Below are 21,902 nucleotides of genomic sequence, written 5' to 3' on the forward strand. Positions count from 1 at the left end.
CCCATCAGTAGCATGTCTTTAAGCTCTCGGTGAAAACCTGCAGGGTCTTTATCATGACACGGGACTAGTTTCTTCATTTCTAACAGCTCTAATTTAGTCAGCGGCGTGTGTACATACACACGTTTCAAGATATGATCTTCACCCATAACCGGGTGTACTTCTCGTAAGGGGTTCTGACTTTCAATGCCACTCAGGCGTTGCATGTGATACATTTTCCTTTCTGGGGGCGGAGCGGGAGCATATTCAGGGCTTATGAAAGCGTTATATTTATGTCGTTGTTCTAGAATTATTTGTATTAACTTGGTACTTAGGCCTCTCCACCTATCCATGAGTAGTGCTTCTAATGTTTCATGTAAGGGACCTGGATCAGAATGTTGGTCTCTGTATTTCGTGAGGAGGTGCTGAATCATATACACACCTGCTAATTTCTGCTCGTCTGGGGAGAGGTTCAGAAATGTCTGCGCTAATGTATCATCATTATACATGTCTGGATTTTCGGCCCATAGTATGGCGGACCGGGCTAGTTCTTGTTCATCCATAGAATTGAGTACGTGGTACCCCATTCTCTCTCAGAGCCTTTTATCAGTTTCCTGGAACTGATGTTCGGAAGAATTCGGATTGGTTAAAGCAGAGAGGAAAACTCTCTTGCTTTCTGGACGAATGCCCTTCCTAAGGTAAGTTCCCTTACCTACATATGCTATAGTGTCTGTAATCTGTTCTGGTTCCTCAGGTTCTTCTTCCTCCTCGGAGGAAGCCTTTTCTTTCTCTTTTTGGTGTATTTCTATCACTGCTTTTCTAATTTTCTTGTACATACTGGCTATGCAAGTCCCCTTGTCGTGCTTTCCTTCAGATATGTTTTGACCCCACTTGTTCAGTGCATCTAATTCACTCTGATCTGTCCCAGGCCTGTCTCGTTCTCTTATCAGACAATTTATGAAAAATCGTAGTATCTGTGCTTGAACGTCAACTTTCTGACGCTCCATGGCATCCTGAATACTGTCAGGGTCTTTCCCGGTCTGAATAAACTCATATATTCTATCTAGGCGCTCCTTCATTCCTGCATAGCACAGCAGGAAATCAGTAGCAGATCTCAACCGTAGTGATGCCAACATCATTATATCGTCTTTACCAGGCACTGGATCGTATCTGCAAACTGAAAGATTTTCTTTGAATGCGTCAAGGCGAGGTGATTTGAACACAAAAGGATTCCGTAAATCCGCGAGCTGTAACCTGCGTGTTAACGGCGGTGTTTGAAGACCCCCTGCCGCACCCCCTGAGGCGGGAGCTTGGGCATTATCTCTCCGCGGAGTCTGTATCTGAACTTGAATTTGTCTTTTAGTAGGATCAGGTAGAAGTGGTTTCGGTAGATCAACTTTAAGTGCAGGAAGTGGTGGGGCTGGTGGAACAGAGGAAACCTGTCGTGGTATTGGCGGAATATGATCTTGGGGCGGGTTACCACCCCCTTCCCTGTCAGTAGGCAGGGCACGAACAGGCAGATTGGTGTAAGCGGGTGCTACATCTTCTAGATAAGAATTCAGGAATATATCTTTAGTGGTCTTATGCATAACTTTAGTTGGAACTAATGGTGGCGGCAGATTTTTCGGTATTTCTGAACTGGCCTCAGGTGAACCCTCGGCCGCGAGATACATACCGTTTACGAGATTGTTTCGTGCACGGTCTACTTGTTCTATTTTTACTCGGATCCCCTCAGTAACTAATTCGTTTTCTTGGGCTTTTTCTGATTCCTTAAGTCTGTCTTCTCTACGTAGTGCTTTTTCAGCACGCTTATGTGATTCCTTACGCCAAAATTCGATGGCGTCTTTCTGAGATTGTCTGGCTTTCTTCTTCCATAATGCTTCTTCTACCTTCATGATGCACTCGGCATCCCATGTTCCGGTAACGGGCCATCTGTGTCTTTCGTCTAGATGTTTAGTATAGTCGGCCCATAAATCTAGATATAATATGGCATCTATGCCATGCTTATGGTACATAAAGTTGCCTGGAGTGTCCCTAGGGGGGATAGGGATTTCTTCCTCTAGTATCCCTTTCCTAGTTCCTATCTGCTTTAACTTGTTAAAAAACGGCATCTTGTTTACTTGGTACTGAATGCTCAATCCTTGCTTACTTAATACTGGGTACAGCTAGTCATACAAGAACATAATAATACACAATAAAACAGTCACTCATACAACGACATTAATTACATGGAAAAACATTTAAAGGCACATATTACTACCCCCCTACACTGGATGTACTGCTAAACAGTACAGATACACTGCTGAGCACAGTGCAAGAACTGTAATCATCGGATATACTGCTAAACAGTACAGATACACTGTCTCAAACAGTGCAGACCGGACTTGTGTACCCAAACCCGTCTAGATACGTCCCAGCAATGGTACTCACCGGGAAGCACGGAAAACAGAAGGCCTCGGAAAACTCGACTGGACTCGACTCGACACTTCGGAAAACTTCGGAAAACTTGGTGGGCCTCTTGACACCTCGGACCTTGCTTCTTTCGGCTAGGCTCTGGTCGGGATCCTCCGCACTCCTCACCGCCTCGTCTGGGCACTGATCGCAGTCTTCGTCACCTCCGTGGGCCAGAGGGAGATGCAGGAAATCCTGCCGGTACGCGTAAGTTCCTTCTAACTGATGGCAGGGGACAGAGCTTGCAACGCACCTACCGGCGCGTGAGGTGGGGGAGGGGTCCCTATTCGGGCGCCAAAATGATGTAAATAATTAATTTACCATCTTAATTTCTATGCAGGTAAGTACTTAATCAATAATAACTCAGATCGGAAGAAAGAAGACAGAGTCCGTGGTGTTAGAGTTCTTAGGGGTTTTATTCCTTGAAAAGGAATGGTCATGACCAGGATATCATATTCTGACCACCACAAGGATGTCAGAAGGGATAGAGCGCATTTTCATTGACAATACATGGCTTATATACTCAATTCATGTCATAGAAAACAGTACAGTAGGCGTAACAGCTGAGAGAAGACAAGATAACAGTATCCACGTGTTACTAGTACGTAATCAGGAGGCGTGGACTATTCGTGAACTGGAGGTGTGTGCTAGAAACGTCACAGGTAGGTGTCACAGGTGGGTGGCACTAAACAGAAATGTTGCAATGTCAGCAGAAATTGGAAACTTGGATGCGCGCGCAGCTGCATGACGTGTGATTGACGTGAAGCTGGAGGGTGCTGGAGACTTGACATTTGAACTGACGGAAAGAGACAGAAGTCTGGCATGTCAGATCAACTTGTGCTTTTATCATATCTGATATCTGATGTTTTAGGAACTGAGTTATCTGGGCGAAAAGGTCTCTGGGGCAGAAACTATTCTATACTGACTGAGAGTGCGTGTATAAGCGTCTGAGTGTCTGCATGAGAAGCGTGGCGGCCTGGGCCTTCCATGGTAGCATGGTAACGGGAGCTATGAATTACTTGCATAAGACAGCGTGGCCGGCCCTTTGGCTCTGCAGCTGGGGAATGTTTACTTAAACTAGTGGGCAGGAATGCATCTTCGAGGAGCAGATCAGATAATTCGAAGGTTGAAGTCAGTCTTGGCAGGCAGCAGGCTGAGCTGAGCGCGATGGGCCGCGCTGGGCCGCGCTGGAAGTAAGTCAGAGTTCACGGGTGCAGAGGCAGCCTGGGCTGAGGCTTTCGGAGTCAGAAGCCAGAGAAGGCTTGATGGCAGAAATTCAGGGCCTACTCAGCCAGAGCTGAAAAACATGAAAGTACACCACAAAAAGACGTTGGCATGGCATACTTAGGAACGGACTATTCAACCCATTCAGGGTGGGTCTGAAAGTGGACATGTTAACGTTGGACGCAAATGTATTTGCGTCTTTATAGCTGATCCAGGAGGGAAGTTACATATACTTTAAGCTGGTACATGAGTCGGTGGGGTACACGATAGGGAACATAACATGACCAAAATTTATATTTCCTCAGTGCACTCTGTTTACACAGGTCTGTCACCAGCGCTCAGTAGCCTGTAACTGTGCAACGTGCACTCTGTGTACACAGGTCTGTCACCAGTTCTCAGTAGTCTGTCACTCTGCATCGTGCACTCTGTGTGCACAGGCCTGTCACCAGCGCTCAGTAGCCTGTAACTGCATCGTGCACTCTGTGTGCACAGGCCTGTCACCAGCGCTCAGTAGCCTGTAACTGTGCATCGTGCACTCTGTGTGCACAGACCTGTCACCAGCGCTCAGTAGCCTGTAACTGTGCATCGTGCACTCTGTGTGCACAGGCCTGTCACCAGTGCTCAGTAGCCTCTCACTGTGCCGATGGCGGGATCTAGGGCGGTGCGATCGGTGCTACCACACCAGGCGCTGACTTGGGGTGGGGGCGTCATTTTTACAAGTAATATTATCATTTTAAACGCACCAACCTGCTGGCACGTGCCTTCCTGGCCTCCAGCAATTTTTGTAGGCGTCAATTAAAATGTCAAGATAACTCTGTTATTTATCTGTTCCTGGAAGGAGACCTGAGGTTTGCCTAGTGGAAGTTTTGACTCATTCAAAGGTAGGGCAGAGGGTTAAAACGCCTGCTGCTAAGAACGTGTACCATGCTGATAACAAAGTGCATGTACTGTAAATAGGTCAGTGGGTCACTGCTTCTGTGAGAGAGCTCCTTTTGTTACTTGTTGTTTCTAAGTCAAAATCCTAATATAGAACATCGAGCTATTAGCTGTCATCAAGGAGCTGTGTGGAAACTGCAGGGTAAATGTTAGAGCTATATTTTGGGGGCCAGTCTTTCACTATCCTAATCTTGCCAAAAGGGTTCATTTGGGTAGAAAGCATTCTTGTTATTAAAGAGAACCCCTAATAATGGTGTTACAGTTTAAATTCTGAATTTGTGCTTTTCCAGAATAAGGACTCTTAAACTACACTGCCAACCAGTATCGATGACGTCACTCCTACACTACACCTTGTAGTGCTGCCTGATGTAGGCGTTGGGGAGGGAGTCCGTGGCAGAGGTGGTCATTGGGGGGCGCCAACAGACATTGTCGCACAGGGCGCCCCCAGCGCTCCAGCCGGCCCTGACTGCCCGGTGCACTCAGTTTCTGTAGTCTGTCACCAGCGCTCAGTCGCCTGTCAGTGACCCTCCTCCAGCCCTCGCCTCCCCCAATGTGAATGAATCTGACACCCGGGGTATCTTCAGCCGTACAAATAATATAAATACAAGGTGACGGGCGGCCCCGGATGTAGAGGGAACGTGAATGAGGGTGACAGCGCCGGGGGGCGCTGCCGCCAGAATGAATATATATGAATATTCACTCTGCCTCCCACCTGGGGGCGCTGTCTCCCTGCCTGCTCACGAGTGAGGTCGTACGGTTCGAAAAACGACACCCAAACTGATGTCATCAAATTAACCCCCCCTACTCTGACGTCATGCCAGGTGCAAAACGCCCACTGGGCTGAAAGGGCTTCATCCCCTCCCCCCCACCCCCGCCGTGTCTCTCATCCCAGACTGCTGGGGGCTCGGCTGGGCAGTGTCTGGAGTTTTATCTCCAGCACACCCGAGTTTTTCACAGGTCTTTGAAGATATTTACATACCTTTGTAAACTGGTTACCAAGGCTTAGTGTTTTTTTTCTGGTTCCAGTACACCTGGGCCCCCACTCTGCCTAGTCCTTACGTTTGTATTTTACATTTACTGCGGTAGTGTGAGAATGCATTTAATCAAAAGGAAGATGAAGTGGGGTTGCCAAAAATGCCAGCTAATTGTTGTTTAAAGAGCCCACAAACACCTGTCCTGACACTAAATAGGGTTATAAATAAAAAAGTATGTATTCCTTTGGTCAGTTTTTTATAGCGCAAACTAGACCCGAGGCATCCGAGCGCTTTACATGAGCACCAGTTTCATTACAGATGAACACATTCATTTTTTTGTCGTTGCAGAGACTCGAACCTGGTTCCCCAGGTCTGAGGTTGACCACTCTAGCCATAAGGCCACATCCGTAACGTGACTTTTCTGTCTTTGTCCCCTTTAATTCTCAGTCATGGATCATGCAGGCAGCCCTAGAACACATTTAAAAGTGCTTTCTATTTATATTTTCTGTTCGAAGTATGTACAGATATGTGCTGAAAATACAGCTTTAGGTGTTTATTTTTGTTCCGTCTGGGACATCAAAATAATGAGGTGGCAACCCTAATCACAAGACTGGGAGTTTGTTGCAGGATGAGCACAATATGTTTTTCTTCCACCCTGATCTCCGATTAATGCCATAATAGCAATAGTTTAACTTATATCTGAAACCCTATGCTGACGTCAATAACAAGCTGAGTTACTTCAAGTGTCTGGGAATGCACCGTGCACTCAGACAACTCACTCCTCATTCTCGCCCCTTCACTTTCACGCTCACCCTGCACTCAGAGCTACCACAATGCACTCACACTGAACTCCATGTACTCACACCATTCACCCGCTCACCCTGCACTCACAATGATCACTCTGCACTCACACTGATCACCGTGCACTCACAATGATCACTCTGCACTCACACTGATCACCGTGCACTCACAATGATCACTCTGCACTCACACTGATCACCGTGCTCTAACACCATTCACCCGCTCACCCTGCACTCATTGTGATCACTCTGCACTCACAATGCACTCACGCTGATCACCGTGCACTCACACCATTCACCCGCTCACCCTGCACTAACAATGATCACTCAGAGTGTACTTGCACTGTTCACCCTGTACCTCACCCTGCAGGCACACAAGCACACTACTCACTCTGCACTCATGTCACACTTCACTCACCTGTCCCTCCCACTGCTCACCCTGTAATCTCACTCAAACAAGCCCATCACTAACCATGCATTCGTTCGTCCCACCCTGCACCTACATCGGCACCCAAATCCATATGGTCACCTCACTCACCCTGCAGTCACTCCTCTTACCCTACTCTCACACTGTCTCATCGTTCACCGCGCAGTCACATGGACACTCCTGCCACCCGCACAGCGCAGAGGGTTAATGTGCCTGCTACAAAGAGCGTGTACCAATCAGATCTCGGAACTGAGTGTTAGTGAGCTACGGTAGAGCTATATTAAAATGAAATGTTTGTCAGAAGGGTGCTATAGAGAGACGAGGGGCCTTGCTGGTGAGTGGAAGAAATGGGGGAGGGGCACCAAAAAAGACTGTTGCACCGTGTGCGACCAGAGCTAGGGCCAGCCCTGGCTGGGAGTGTTACCCCCCCCCTCCAAAGTTCGGGTCTAGTTGCGCCCCTGGCAGTGCCCCCCTTCAGTCCATAAAGCGTTATTCAAAGTTCATGCCACCCAGTGTTTCTGCCCCCACCCCGGTGGAATGTACTGTGACCCTCCCCGTGTCATGCAGTGCACTGCCCCCCCCCCCCCAACCCCCCCCCCCACCGTTTGATGTCACTTTGTATCCCTTCCTCTACAGTGCTGCATGAAACAGCCCCCTCGATCCCATGCAGTGTGACTCCCAGGTGATGTCATGTAGTCTGACCCCCCCCCCTCCCCCTCCACCCGGGTGAATGCTGGGTGAATCATCAGCACCCCATCCCTCCTCCCCATGATGCCCGGCTGTCCCTCCCCCTCACTGTGAGGCTGGTCCTGTCCACTGCCCCCTCCTCTGGTGCCAATCTGTGCCCCTCCCTGTGATGATGTGTGCCTCTGTCCACTGCCCCTCTCTCTCTCTCTCTCCCCCCCCCCCCCCCCCCCCCCGCCCCGGCCACGCTGTAAGCCTCTGCCCCGCCCTGTGATGCTGTGCTCCTCTCGTTCTGACCGCTGCACTCTCTCCCTCGGGTGCCAGTCTCTGCCCCCCCCATGTGATGCTGTGCCCCTCTGGTGCTGACCGCTTCCCTCTCTCTCCCCAGGCGCACGTGATGGCGGATCCCCCGCGGCCGGCGGGGGGCGCTGCGGGCCGGATCCAGGCCGAGATGCTGGAGCTGGACCTGATCGACGCCGGGGACGAGCCGCCCGAGGAGCCCCCGGAGCCCCGCACCGAGCCCCGCGCCATGGAGCATTACCGGCCCAAGAGGCCCACCACCCTCAACCTCTTCCCGCAGGTGCCCAGGACCCAGGTGAGGGGGCAGGGGCGCGCGGGGGGCACGGGTACCGAGGGCGTGGGGGTCACATGAGGGCACAGGGGTATAGAGGCCCACCACCCTCAACCTCTTCCCGCAGGTGCCCCGGACCCAGGTGAGGAGGCACGGGAGGCACAGGGGCTGGGGCGACACATGATGGCATGAGGGTACAGGGTGGTACCTGGGGCATAGAGACCCATCACCCTCAACCCCTTCCCGCAGGTGCTCCGGACCCAGGTGAGGGGGCAAGGGGGCACGGGGGCTGGGGCATAGGGGGTGGTCACATGAGGGCACAGGGGCATAGATACTCACCACCCTCCACCTCTTCCCGCAGGTGCCCAGGACCCAGGTGAGGAGGGCACGGGGGAGCGGGGGGCACGGGTACCGGGGGTGTGGGGGTCACATGAGGGCACAGAGGTATAGAGATTCACCACCCTCCACCTCTTCCCGCAGGTGCCCCGGACCCAGGTGAGGGGGCACGGGTGCGTGGGGTCACATAAGGGCACGGGGTCGGGCATATGGGTACCTGGGGCATAGTAACCCACCACCCTCCACCTCTTTCCCCAGGTGCCCAGGACCCAGTGAGGGAGGCACGGGGGCCCGAGGTCACATGAGGGTTCAGGAAGGATGCCATGTGGGCTTGGGGTCACATGAGGGCACAGGAGCCCGGGCATGGGGTCACAGGGGGCATGGAGACCCACCACCTTCCACCTATTCCCGCAGGTGCACAGGTGAGGCGGGCCCGGGGCATGGGGTCGTCACATGGGGCACAGGGGGCATCATGGAGCAGTACAGACCCAAGAGAACCACCCCCCTCAACCTCTTCCCGCAGGTGCCCCTGACCCAGTGAGAAGGAGGGCATGGGGCAACGGGGTACAGATGGCATGGGGCAGTACTGGTCCAAGGAGCCCCTGTCACCAATCTCTTCCCACAGCGCTTTGAACCCTAGAAGGAGGGCGTGGGGTCAGCGCGCATGGGGGGTCAGGAGTGGCATCGTGAAGTACCCATCCAAACTGACCACCACACACACACTCTTCCTGCAGATGCCCAGGGCCCAGGGTAAGGGTGGCAAGAAGGGCATGGCGTCTGAAGGAGTTTAGTGGGGGCATGGAGCAGGACCGCCCAAAGCCAGGTTGGGTTTGTCATTTTGTGGTTGACTTACTTTGTGGCATGTTCTTGAAGCCACAGTGTGTGGGTCAGTATTAGATTGCACGTATTGTGTTGCATTGCATTGCACTGCATTGTTTTTAGGTCGAGCCTGGGCTGCACTCTTCTGCGAGGCATGCTGTATTCGAGTACGGACTTGACGCACCGCCCATATTTTTCATTGGCTTGTGTTATTGTTCTATGTAAATGCAGGTTTCTGATTCGTTGCTAGGCTTTATAGTCCCTCCTTAGTACCTTATTGTCTTCATTTGTAACCTCCCATGAGTGCCGGCCCTTTTACTACTTTAGTTACACGGTACGTCTGGAAACACTATTTTTTTATTTTGAGTTTCTCCTACTGCAGGCACAACACGCTTTCCTGAAACATTCAGTGCGCCATGCGGGCTTTCACTTTCCACGCAGCCTGGGACAATGGCGGCCGTTTCTTTGAAGTGAAATAGGTCTCGCATTTACAAGAGTTTACGCTATTGGCATTGTAAGTGACAATGCCTTTTATTTATGTGTTAGTTATCAAAACATATAAATAAAAGGCATTGTCATTTACAATGCCAATAGCTTAAACTCTCGCAAATACAGGACCTATTGCATTGCAAATGCTTGTTTAATGTTTATGTACTTAAAGTCCTGTTCTAGTCCTTGCAAGACCCAAAGTACTTTTTGAATTGTCAACCAAGCAGCTACTCCGTGCACACAGGGCCGACCTGCGAACCAAAACCGGTCCTGGCAAAGTGCCCGTCCGCCCCCTTCCACCCCGGGGGTTTGGGGGTGCGACGGCTCTCTTTGCCAGGGCCGGTTTTCTGCTGATTTTGTTACAGGGCCCTGTAACAAAACGGCCCCCACCCATGCGGCCCACCGGGGGATTGCCCGGTGCCCGCAACGGCCAGTCCGGTCCTGCGTGCACATGTTTTATGTAGCGCTTCATACAGTGGCGGCTCGCAGAGGGAGTGCTGCGGCGAGGCGGGGTAGGAACAGGGTGGGGGGTAGTAGAGTCTGACATACGACGGCCAGGAGTAAAGTTAGTAAACAAATAAATAAAACAATTTACCTTGCGCTTGCAGCATCGCAGAGTTGGCGATGCAGCGAGCGCAAGGTAACTAGTTCTATTTATTTCGTGACGCGACGTGGTGCTCCTTCCGCGCCTTCTTTGGTCTCGTGACTTCCTGGAGTACGTGAGCACGCAGGTTTTTGCAGGTTGTGAAACTTTAGTTTCCTTGGCAACGCTTCGCTAGGAAGGTGATGGAGTTTGGCTATGATCTAATTTCCCTCTCGGGGTCCGTGTACCAGGTGTAGAAGTTATTATAATAGCACTTTGACATCTTTGTGCCTGGGCTGCTGGAGAACATTGATTCTTTCCTGCTGTTTTTTGTTCACTTCTTTCTGCTGTTTTTAGTGACGTGTTCACCAGTGCGGCGCAGTGAAGAATGGGAAAGTTTCATATGTTTCTGCATTACTCAGCATTGTTTAATTATTGAAATAATGAAGTTTGCTTTTGTGATGTCAGGACATGATATGCTTGTTTATCTTTATTTACAGGGCCATGCTGCTGATTGCTTTGTTTTCTCATTTCTTCAGGTCACTTGTTCTACTTGCTAGCCACTGGTGTACTGTTATTAGCTGTGCTCATGTTGCTGCCTTGTTCATTGTGACTGTGCTGTTATTTATGCAATTGGAATTTAGTGAGGCTATCGGTGATTTTTAACCCACTCGTGTTGTACTGCATGTGGGTCCTGAGTTTCGTTGAGTTTAGTGTCATGGTCCCTGTGACGCTTTGTGGGGTTGTGTGCTTGATACTGAGTTACAGAGTTGTGTATCCGACTGCTGCGTGTAGGGGTGTGTACTTTGAGGTGTGTTGCCTGAGAAGTGAAGTACTGTTAGGTGTACAGCGGAGTGTTTGTGTTGTAGGGTTGAGTGCCCTAGAGTTTATAGTGTACCAGCAGGGTATGTATGTGTGGGTGCATGCGGTGTGCTTGTATCTTTAGTTCTGTTAGGAAGGGGATGGGTGAGAGAGATATTAAGGCATTTATTGCTTTCGGGAGTAGTGTTTATGTATTTTTTTAATGATTTACAGCTAGATTCATCAAAGGCCCGTTTTGCGAGTCAGTAATAGCGATTATTAAGGAATCGCTATTACAGACTCGCAATACGGGATTCATGTACAAATCGCAATTTATTTTGCGATTCCTACAGCTTCCTTATTTGCGATTAGCTAATTGCTAATCGCAAATAAGGATTAACTCCCCATTCATTCCTATGGGCCTAAAGTCCCATAGGAATGAATGGGAAGACATATCAATGTGCAAATCGCTATTAGCGATTCGCATTTTGAAATTGCGATTTCAAGGGTGCAGGGGTGTCCAAAGGACACCCTGTTGCACCCCTGAAATGACATTGACGCTGGTGTTACGCACACACATGTCCCAAGAACATGTGTGTGTGTAACATACAACTTAGAAAAATGCACTTAAGTGCATTTTTCTAAGTTTCCGCTATTTACCACGAGGTTTGACTTCGCGGTAAATAGCGGCCTAAAATTGCGAATTCGCATTTTTTAAATGTATCATGAATTGCATTTAAGGAATCTCAAATAGAGATTTCTTAAATGCAATTGCTCGCAAATTTGCGAATTCTACAATAGCGATTTTTGCATTTGGGATGATGAATCCCAAATTCAAAAATTGCGCTCGCAAAGGACCAGATTTTCAGAATCTGGCCCTTTGCGAGCCAATTTTCGTTTCATGAATCTGGCCGTTAATCTATTTATGACCTTAGGAGCGTTCTATTTATAATTTGGTGATGTCTATATACTTACTGATTTAGTATTGTTCTATTTATTGTTTTATGAGTTCTTGGAGTCTTGTTCCATCTACTCTTTTCATGTGTTAATGCATTTATGATATTATGAATGTTATATCTACTATTTGGTGACATTTACGTATTTATTGATTTTGCAACCTTCTATCTATGTTTTATCTTTAGTCGGTTAAATTCATATTTCCACATATCTGCATGTGGTTCTATCGCCTTTTTCTTCATTCTGGTTATAGGTATTGACTTTGTTCTTTGCATTGCTTCTCTCTTTTGTTTCTACAAGGAAAGGCGATATGTTGTGGTATTAACTGTTGCCTTTCCTTTTCCTTATCTACTTCTTTCCCATTGCTCAGCCAGGATGAATGCTGGATGCTTGGTGATGTCATGAAATGGAATGGTGGATGCTTGGTGATGTCATGGAATGGAATGGTGGATGTTTGGTGATGTCATGGAATGCACGGATGCCTGGTGACGTCATGGAGTGCACGGGCGCCTGGTGATGTCACCGAATGCACAGGTGCCTGGTGATGTCATGGAATGCATGGGTGCCTGGTGATGCGCTGAGTGTCAGTTGGAGTGTGCAGGCTGAGCAGCAGGGAGGCCGCTCCTGGTAGGGCTATCAACTATCTTACTTACCATCATATTTATCTGTAACTTAACGTAAATAAATCATCCTGTTATTACTAGGCCTGGGCAGTAAATTCCGTTCCGCTCGCAGAATTTGCGGAATTTGGGTAATTTAGCGTTCCGCGGAGAACACAGAATTGCCAAAAATTCCGCGATCCGCGGCTTCAAGGAATTTTTTGCTTGCTCGCGCTTTCAAAATTCGTGTTTGCAAGATATTTCCCCCTGAGCATGCAAACAGCGTTCGCGAACAGGAAAAAAGCATTGCGAATGGGCGGAACAAGCAATTCTGCGTGTTCGCGGAACTACGTGCTTGCAGAGATTTTTTACTGTTTTGCGGAGCTTTGCGTAGCGCAACTATGTAAATTCCACGCACCCCTAGTTATAACCTACAATTTGCCTACTTCTGGACTTCTTTTGGATTATAACATTAGAGCTTTCTGCTCTCAAGACTGGCCAAAGTGCTTAGGTACGAGATGCCAATTTCTCTTGGGAAAGGGAGTTTTGTACCCACACTTTATGTTGGGAGAAACTGGGAGATCTTCAAACAGTGAGTCTGTAAGCTGGTGCCGATTGTGAAATGCACCGATCTCCGGTTCGGGACTCTCTAGAGGAGATCTGCCTGTTATGGGGAGGTAGCGGCTGCCTGCTGGGAGCTCCCGCCCTCGTGACACCAGAGGGACATTAATTGTACCTGAAGGGTGGAGGGAGGCCTGCTAAGGCGGCAGCTTGCTTTAGTGAGAGAGTCCATGGGGTCTGATAGAGGCTGCATGTGGCCCGAGAGCCAGGAGACGCTGCACCTCACTGAAGAACCAGGGGCGCTGCTGGGGGCTGCACCTCACCGAAGCACCAGGGGCGCTGCTGGGGGCTGTACCTCAGGAAGAACCAGGGGCGCTGCTGGGGGCTGCACCTCACCGAAGAACCAGGGGTGCTGCGGGTACTGTTGGGAGCTACACCTGTCCTGAGAGGCAGGGGTGCTGCTGGAGGCTGCACCTGTCCTGAGAGGCAGGGGCACTGCTGGAGGCTGCACCTGTCCTGAGAGGCAGGGGTGCTGCTGGAGGCTGCACCTGTCCTGAGAGGCAGGGGTGCTGCTGGAGGCTGCACCTGTCCTGAGAGGCAGGGGTGCTGCTGGAGGCTGCACCTGTCCTGAGAGGCAGGGGTGCTGCTGGAGGCTGCACCTGTCCTGAGAGGCAGGGGCACTGCTGGAGGCTGCACCTGTCCTGAGAGGCAGGGGTGCTGCTGGAGGCTGCACCTGTCCTGAGAGGCAGGGGTGCTGCTGGAGGCTGCACCTGTCCTGAGAGGCAGGGGTGCTGCTGGAGGCTGCACCTGTCCTGAGAGGCAGGGGTGCTGCTGGAGGCTGCACCTGTCCTGAGAGGCAGGGGCACTGCGGGAGGCTGCACCTGTCCTGAGAGCCGGGGGCACTGCTGGAGGCTGCACCTGTCCTGAGAGGCGGGGGTGCTGCTGGAGGCTGCACCTGTCCTGAGAGGCAGGGGCACTGCTGGAGGCTGCACCTGTCCTGAGAGGCAGGGGTGCTGCTGGAGGCTGCACCTGTCCTGAGAGGCAGGGGTGCTGCTGGAGGCTGCACCTGTCCTGAGAGGCAGGGGTGCTGCTGGAGGCTGCACCTGTCCTGAGAGGCAGGGGTGCTACTGGAGGCTGCACCTGTCCTGAGAGGCAGGGGTGCTGCTGGAGGCTGCACCTGTCCTGAGAGGCGGGGGTGCTGCTGGAGGCTGCACCTGTCCTGAGAGCCGGGGGCACTGCTGGAGGCTACACCTGTCCTGAGAGCCGGGGGCGCTGCTGGAGGCTGCACCTGTCCTGAGAGCCGGGGGCACTGCTGGAGGCTGCACCTGTCCTGAGAGCCGGGGGCACTGCGGGAGGCTGCACCTGTCCTGAGAGCCGGGGGCACTGCGGGAGGCTGCACCTGTCCTGAGAGCCGAGGGCACTGTTGGAGCCTGCACTTTGACCACTGAGCCAAGGGAGGCGGTACCTACCGGAGAGTCAGGGAGACTGCAGCTGACCAAGGACCAGGAGGCTGCATTTCTCAGCAGGAATACAGACGACTGGAAGCAGCACAGACCTTCTCCTCAAGATGACCATTGCAGGCTCCCTGCTGCTACTGGGTGAGTAATGTCAAGTTTCCCTACCCTGGGGCTGCTCAGTACCGTGACCTCGCCTAACCTCCATTCGATAGTGTGATGCTTTCTGGGAGCTGTGGTCGTTGTTGCTTCAACTGAAATAAGTAAACTAAAGTGCTAGATTATCGCCCCGTGCAAAACCTAAAATTGTTTTGCAAAAAATGTTGAAAATTAATTTGGAAAATGCAAACCAGAATTCAGTGCTCTATCTCTTGCTTTGTCTTACCTGCAGATAGGTTCAGCTTTTCTTGTCATAAACCTGCTGTCTACAATGCAGTACCTAGGGCGGACATTGGGTCCGCCCGGTGGTCATGATTTAATGGCTTTCTTGCATATCCCCTCTTCCCTGTTCCTTATTGAGTGACCTTCCTCCCTTTTCTTGTTTATTCAGCTCTTCAGCATTGCCACTGATTGGATGAGCTGCATCCTTCCACAGCTTCAAATTTGCTCTATGTAGTCCAGTTAGACGGTTTTCAAGTTTCCAAACCATACTGCCCTCTTGGTCACGACCATTGTGGCTTCCTGATGCGTGTTCTATTTTTTCCTTGGTACCACACCTTAGTCTAACGCTCTTTCGAATTAAGGCAGTTACGTGTATATCATTTAGTGGTGCAATATAAATTCTGTTAGTCCTCTTTTTATTTCCGTTAAGATCCTGTACACGTTCAAACCCCAGTTACAGCAATTAGCTCGGTGTAATGCGCATGCGAGATCGTCCCGCGCCTACTTCGCCCTTTGTAGCGTTAGGTGTACCTCGGGGCTAACCTGCGTTAAACAGATTATATAAGTAGGGCTCCCGGTTTTATGGTATTTTTTTTTTTTTTTACCATTTCTGTCTGTATTTATCTATATTTATTTTTTCCCTATTTTATATGTATTTATCCATATTTATTTTGTGTGTGTATAAATGAAGTTGCAAAACTGTACATTTCCATATGTAATTAACTGATCGAAGCACACTCATACTTTGATGTCTGTTGTGATTTAACTATTTAAGCTGCCAAATATTGCGTAGCTATACATCTCCAAATATTACCATTATACTCCAAATGTATTTTGCCACATGCCTTTATTTAAACAAATGTCATCCTGTTTTTTAAATTCCCCGTGCTGTCCATCTGCTCAGCTGTTGGGCTACAACTCATCAAAGACAGCACAGAGCCACTAAAAAGAAGTAAATTTTCTGTATTTATCCACTTTTAAAAATAAATGCACACAGAAAGCACCTTTCCTGTCTGTATTTATCTGTAAAAATCCGTAAAAACGGAAAGCAGGGAGCCTTAAATATTAGGTATTCCTACCATATATCAAACTTTAAAAAAAACAATACGGACAATATTTAGCCATAAAACTGTTAGCACTTTCTTTCACACGCGTGTGTAATAATTGTACAGCTCTTCAATCCCTGGTGGCACAGCACACAGGGTAAGGTGCTGCTTGGCCAAACACTTATAAGGTCCAAAAGGCGAGGCCTATTGGCTATGCCAATGCTTGTTGGTATTCGCGTTTTCCTCCTCATGTTACTTCTCCCCCCCCCCTCTGCTGTGCTGCTTCTCGCTCCACCCCATCCCGCTCATCAGTTTCACATGCTTTTTGTAATAAGCACTTTCGTGCTGTTTCTTAAAAAGCCGCTTTAACACAACTTTTTTTTTAGTTACTGATCCATCAGTGAACGGCAAATAAAAAGAAAAAAATAGTCTCTGTCCTTTTGTGGGCAGTCGCATGTTTTAAATAAATGCAGCGTGCTGCACAGCCTGGCTAAAAGAAGGTTTCATGGGCCAGACCTAAGGGCGTTGCCAATGCTTGTTCTAAACAGGCCTCGACCAGCTCCTTGGCTGCCAGGGCTTAAGAAACGTGACTAGACTTAAAGGCTTAAGATCTGATGAGCTTAGATGGGAACAGAAGGAACAGGGGGTGTGGGGGGGCAGGAGGTTGAGCTAAGATACATTCTCACCTCATGAGGCCGGGGTGGGGGCCGCTGAGGCGTTGAGCTCAGCGTGACACCGTTCCCAAGCAGGACTGGGGCTAGGAGCGGGGCGAGTGGGTCATTGTGCCAGGCGGCGGACGGGCTACTGAGCTGAGATATACTTTAGTACCCTGTGATAGCCTCTCCACCTAGATCTGTGTATTATAGTGCCGGCACTTCACAGAGCTGCTATGCTTCTAATATGGACAGCACTTCACAGAGCTGCTGCTATGCTACTAATGGTGCCTGCACATCTCATCTCATCTCAGCTACTTTTGGTGTTATAGTGCTGGCACTTCTCTGCAGCACTGCCATACAAAAATATTATAGTGCTAACACTTCTCAGACGCACTGCCATTGTTTGTATTACAGTGCTAGCACTTCGCGGCAGGGATTCCATACTTTGCATTACAATACCAGCACTTCTCAGGAGTGCTGCCATACTCAGTGTTATAGTACTAGCACTTCTCACTAGGCCTGACATACTAAGTGCTATAGTACTAGCACTTCTATGCAGCGCTACCATACTCAGTGTTACAGTACCCGCACTTCTATGCAGTCATACTTTGTATTACAGTGCTAGCAGCTATCAGCAGGGCTGCTATACTCAGTGTTACAATGCTAGCACTTCTCAGCAGGGTGCCATACCTAGTGTTACAGTACCAGAACTTCTGTGCAATGCTGATATACCCAGTTTTACAGGACCAGCACTTCTGTGCAGCGCTGCCATACTCAGTGTCACAGTACCAGCACTTCTGTGCAGTGCTGCCATACTCAGAGTACAGTGCTACCACTTCTCAGCAGCACTCCTCCTAGATGCAGAACCTTTACTAGCGGTTTGTGGTCTGTTCACAAAACAATCTTGGTTCCCTACAGGTAAGTTCAAAAATATTCAGCCCCCCAAGCTGCTGCAAGCGCCTCACGCTCTATGACCAAGTAATTTCTCTCGTGGGTGGTCAAGGTACTGGAAGTAAATGCTGCTGTTCTATCATGTTTGTCATTGATTTGTGAGAGAACTTCCCCGATACTTGAGGCACTGGCATCAACAGTAAGCCAGACTTCAATTTGGTGTCAAACGGTGTTAGGATTCCAGCACTATAGATTTGTTTCTGTATGAGATCAAAACATATCTGATGATCACCCCCCCCACACACACACACACAAATCTGACCCATTTCTTTAACAGTACCCTAAAGCATTCTGTCTTATCAACAAATCTTTGAACAAACTTGGAATAATATTCGATGAGGCCTAGGAAAGACCCTAATGAACAGCTGAAGGAGATAAACCTATTGCATTTAACAAATTCCCTTTAAGCTTTACTCCATTTGCAGTAATATTGTAACCCAAATATTCCACTTGGTCAACCAGAAACTTGCATTTGTCACATCAGAGAGACAAGCCTGCTTCTACTATTCTGTGCAAAGCCTACTTGAGGACCATGTTGTGCTGTTCAATCGAATCACCAAATATCAGAATGTCGTCCTGGAAGTATAGGATGTTGCTCATACACTTGACCACCTCACCTCGTTCACCATCCTTTGAAAAACACTTGCGGCCAAACATAATAAACCAAATGGAATCCGTGTAAACTGAAAAGTACCCTCCATGGTGATAAAAACTGTAAGAGGTTTGGATTCTTCATGCAGTTTGATTTCAAATCTATTTTAGAAAAATACATTCCACCCCACAAAGCCAATATTAATTTGTTTATGTTCGGCAATGGGTAAGTCTACTACCACACTCTGGTTAAGAGACCTGAGATCAACACAAAACCTATACTTCCCATCGGAGCTCTCTGTGATTACAACCAGAGATATCCATCTGGACGTCTCCACCGGTTCAATCACTCCACTTAAAAGTATTTCTTCTAACATCTGCTCAATTGCAGCTCGAGCAGCTGGGGGAATTCTCTGTACCTTGTGTTGAACAGGTATGGAATCAGACTTCAGCACTACCTTGTGGACGTACCCTTTTAAATGGCCCAACCTTTCTCTAAAAACATTCCAGGCTTCATGGTTTCTATAGTTTACACTTCTTAAGTGAGTTTATGTAAATCTATTTCTATGAAAATGTTGTGACGCTTCCTTGAATTTATAAAGGATGAGAAAATGTTAGATGCTTGCAAGCTATGTCATGTCTATGTCATTTGGAAGAAAAAATGTAATTGTGTTCTAGATTCTAGTTGTTGAGCTAGCATTCCAGGTATGTCAGTTGGAGTCTGACTGGCTGAGGGATAGCTACACTTAAGTTGTAGGGAAACTATATCAATACATAGATTATCTTAAGTGGGATGTAAGATAGCAATTCTTAGCAGTATTGCCATACTTAGTGTTGCAGGACCAGCCCTTCTTGGCAGGGCTCCATAGTCTATCAATCAATCATGCAATCAATCAGTACTTGTAGAGCATGGCTTATCACACGTGGAGGTAACCAGACTCTGGCTTGTTGGGCTAGTCGAAGAACTAGGTATTGAGTCTCTTCATGAAGTCCGTCAGAGCGGGTGATGTTCAGGCGTTCCAGGACTGGGCGGTGAGGTGGGAGAAGGAGCGTTTTTCGCTGTGGTTTGAGCGATGTGCAGTGCCTGTGCAAGGGCGAGAGAGGCGGAGCACATGTTTCTGGATAGTTGGTGGAAGTTCAGGCAGTGGTTCATGTATGCTGGCCCTTTGTTGTGGATGGCTTTGTTGGTGTGTGTCAGTAGTTTGAATTGACATCTCTTCTGTACTGGAAGCCAGTGGAGGTTCCTCAGGTGCAGGGTAATGTGGGTCCATTTGGGGAGCATGAGGATCAATTTGGCTGCTGAATTCTGAATCGTCTCAAGCCTTCTCATAAGTCCATGGGGGTTTCTGTGTACAGTGCATTGTCGTAGTCCAGACAACTATTTATTAGGGTTTTTGTAACCGTTTTTCTCTTGTTTATGGAGAGCCATTTGAAGATTCTTTGGAGCATGCTAGAACATGGAAGAAGGCAGAGGAGATGGTGTTGATCTAGCGTTTCATGGTGAGTTTGCTGTCCAGGATAATGCAGAGTTTGCGGCAAAGTTTTTTGGTGTAGGGATGGGACGAGTTCAGCAGACCACCAGGTATCCTTCCAGAGGGAGGCATGGTTCCCAAAGATTAGCACTTAGTTCTTGTCCATGTTGCGCTTCAGAGAGTTGTCCTTCATCCAGGTTGTAATCTTGTTCATGCAGTTGTTAAAGTTAGTCTTGCGCCTAGACACCTTAGGGTAGTAGTTGCGCACTAAAAATCTCATAATTAAATAAATAAATAAATCTCCTGAGAGTGAGAGGATGAGCTGAGTGTCGTTGGCGTAGGATATGATGTTGATATCATGGGTTCTGACAATGTCAGCCAGAGGCGTCATGTAGGGGTTGAAGTGGGTGGAGCTGAGGACTGAGCCTTGAGGGATGCTGTAATTGGTGCTCATGGATTCTGAGATGAAGGGGATGGGCGTTTTCTCTGCATGTGTCCCTTGAGTAATGATGCAATCCCTCTGAGTGCGTTTTTCTTGATTCCAATTTGGTACAATCAGTTGATTGTGTGGTGGGATACAGCTGCAGAGAGGCCAATTCCCCTCTCTCGAGTAAGGTGGGAATGTCATCAGTGTCAGCGATCAGGGCGGTCTCAGTGCTGTGGTTAGCTGGGAAACCTGATTGGGAGTCATCTAACAGGTTGTTTCTCTCCAGGTGTTCAGTAAGCTGTTGGTCGATGGCCTTCTCCAGGACTTTGGCTTAGAATATGAGCAGTGAGATGGGGCAGTAGTTCTGGAGATCACTGTAGTCTGCAGAGGGACTCTGTAGAAGAGTTTTGACCTCTGCATGTTTTCATGTGTCGGGCAAGGTGGCTGTGGTGATGGATGCATTGAGAATGGTGGTGAGTTTGTGGTTGATCTCATTGCTTCCTAGATTGAAGAGGCAGTGTGGGCAAGGGTAGGTGTATGCTCCTGAGTGGATGGTTCAAGATGTCTGGGATGTCCAGTGTAGTGAGCTGTTCCCGTGCAGTGAGATTTTAGTCATGGCCGGCTTCCGTTGGAGTGAAGACTCAAAGTTACTGTTGATGGTGGATATCTTGTGGAAATTATTTACAAGATCGTGGCAGAGTTCCTGTGAGGGAGGGTGTAGGAAAGTGTCTCTGTTGACATGGTGAGCCCCCACTTTTTGCCTGATGCATGATGTGATTTCAAATGTAGGTGCACTTCGTCCCTGCTGCCAGGTTCCTAGTACCAGTGTTCTTCCCCTAAAAACTGTACCATGATTGGCACCACTTCAGCATCCCCTGTAAGTCCCTAGTGAATGGTACCCGTGGTGCCTGGGTACTGAAGAGGGTCCTCTATGGCTGCTGCAAGAATTGTGCCACCTTAGTGACCCCTCACCAAGAAAATGCACACTGCCACTGCAGGCTGCGTGTCTTGGTGAAAACCGAAGAATCAACATGGCACACAGCCATGTGTAAATCCAAGAAGAGTGGAGAGCAAATGTGCCCCAATTCCAATTGCACAGCTACAACCTTCAGTACTCAACATACTCCATTTTAAATTTGATTATCCATTTTATTCGATTTTACTCCATGTTTTCTTCAAATGTTTATTAACTTTCTCTATGAGCAAATTTAAAATGGAGTCTGTTGAGTACTGAATGATGTCGCTGTGTGGTTGGAAATGGGGTGCAATTGCTCTCCACTCTTCTTGGATTTATACGCACATGGCCGTGCGGCAGAGAATGAACCCAGTCTGCATGCCGGAGGTTATTAGTTATGCCTGGAGCAATCATGAACCTTGGAAAGAAAGTGGGTGTACATTCTATCATGTATTTAGGCACAGCCCTGTGTGCCATGCCCTTATACACAGCATGAGGTATTGGTAAGTTGCCCCTACTGCAGGCCTTAAAGCCCTAAGGCAGGGTGCACTATATCCCATGTGTAGACATATCAGCATGCCTTACAATATCTAAGCCATTTTTTATATTGTAAGTGCAAAGGGAAGCCATAGAGAGTACATGGGCTAGCTACTTGTCATTACGAGTTCCCCAGCACCATGATGGCTTCCCTGTACCCTAAGATATTTGGTCCTCCACCAATGGACCTCCAACTGCGCCAACACTCTGGCTCCTCTGAAGAGAGCCCCAGGCAAACAACACC

General features: G+C 48.8%; 1 protein-coding gene across 3 annotated transcripts in view; it reads left to right on the plus strand.

The window, feature by feature from the left end:
• Positions 1 to 21,902, plus strand: part of MAPK8IP1 (mitogen-activated protein kinase 8 interacting protein 1) — a 396,070-nt gene that overhangs the window by 224,630 nt on the left and 149,538 nt on the right. For all 3 annotated transcript variants that reach the window (XM_086959641.1, XM_086959645.1, XM_086959642.1), the window contains exon 3: positions 7,861 to 8,067. In XM_086959641.1, the coding sequence (XP_086815767.1) occupies positions 7,861 to 8,067 (207 nt within the window). The remainder of the gene's footprint in view (positions 1 to 7,860; positions 8,068 to 21,902) is intronic.

Source organism: Lissotriton vulgaris, chromosome 2_2 (genome assembly GCF_964263255.1).
Source record: "Lissotriton vulgaris chromosome 2_2, aLisVul1.2, whole genome shotgun sequence".
NCBI classification, from domain to species: domain Eukaryota; kingdom Metazoa; phylum Chordata; class Amphibia; order Caudata; family Salamandridae; genus Lissotriton; species Lissotriton vulgaris.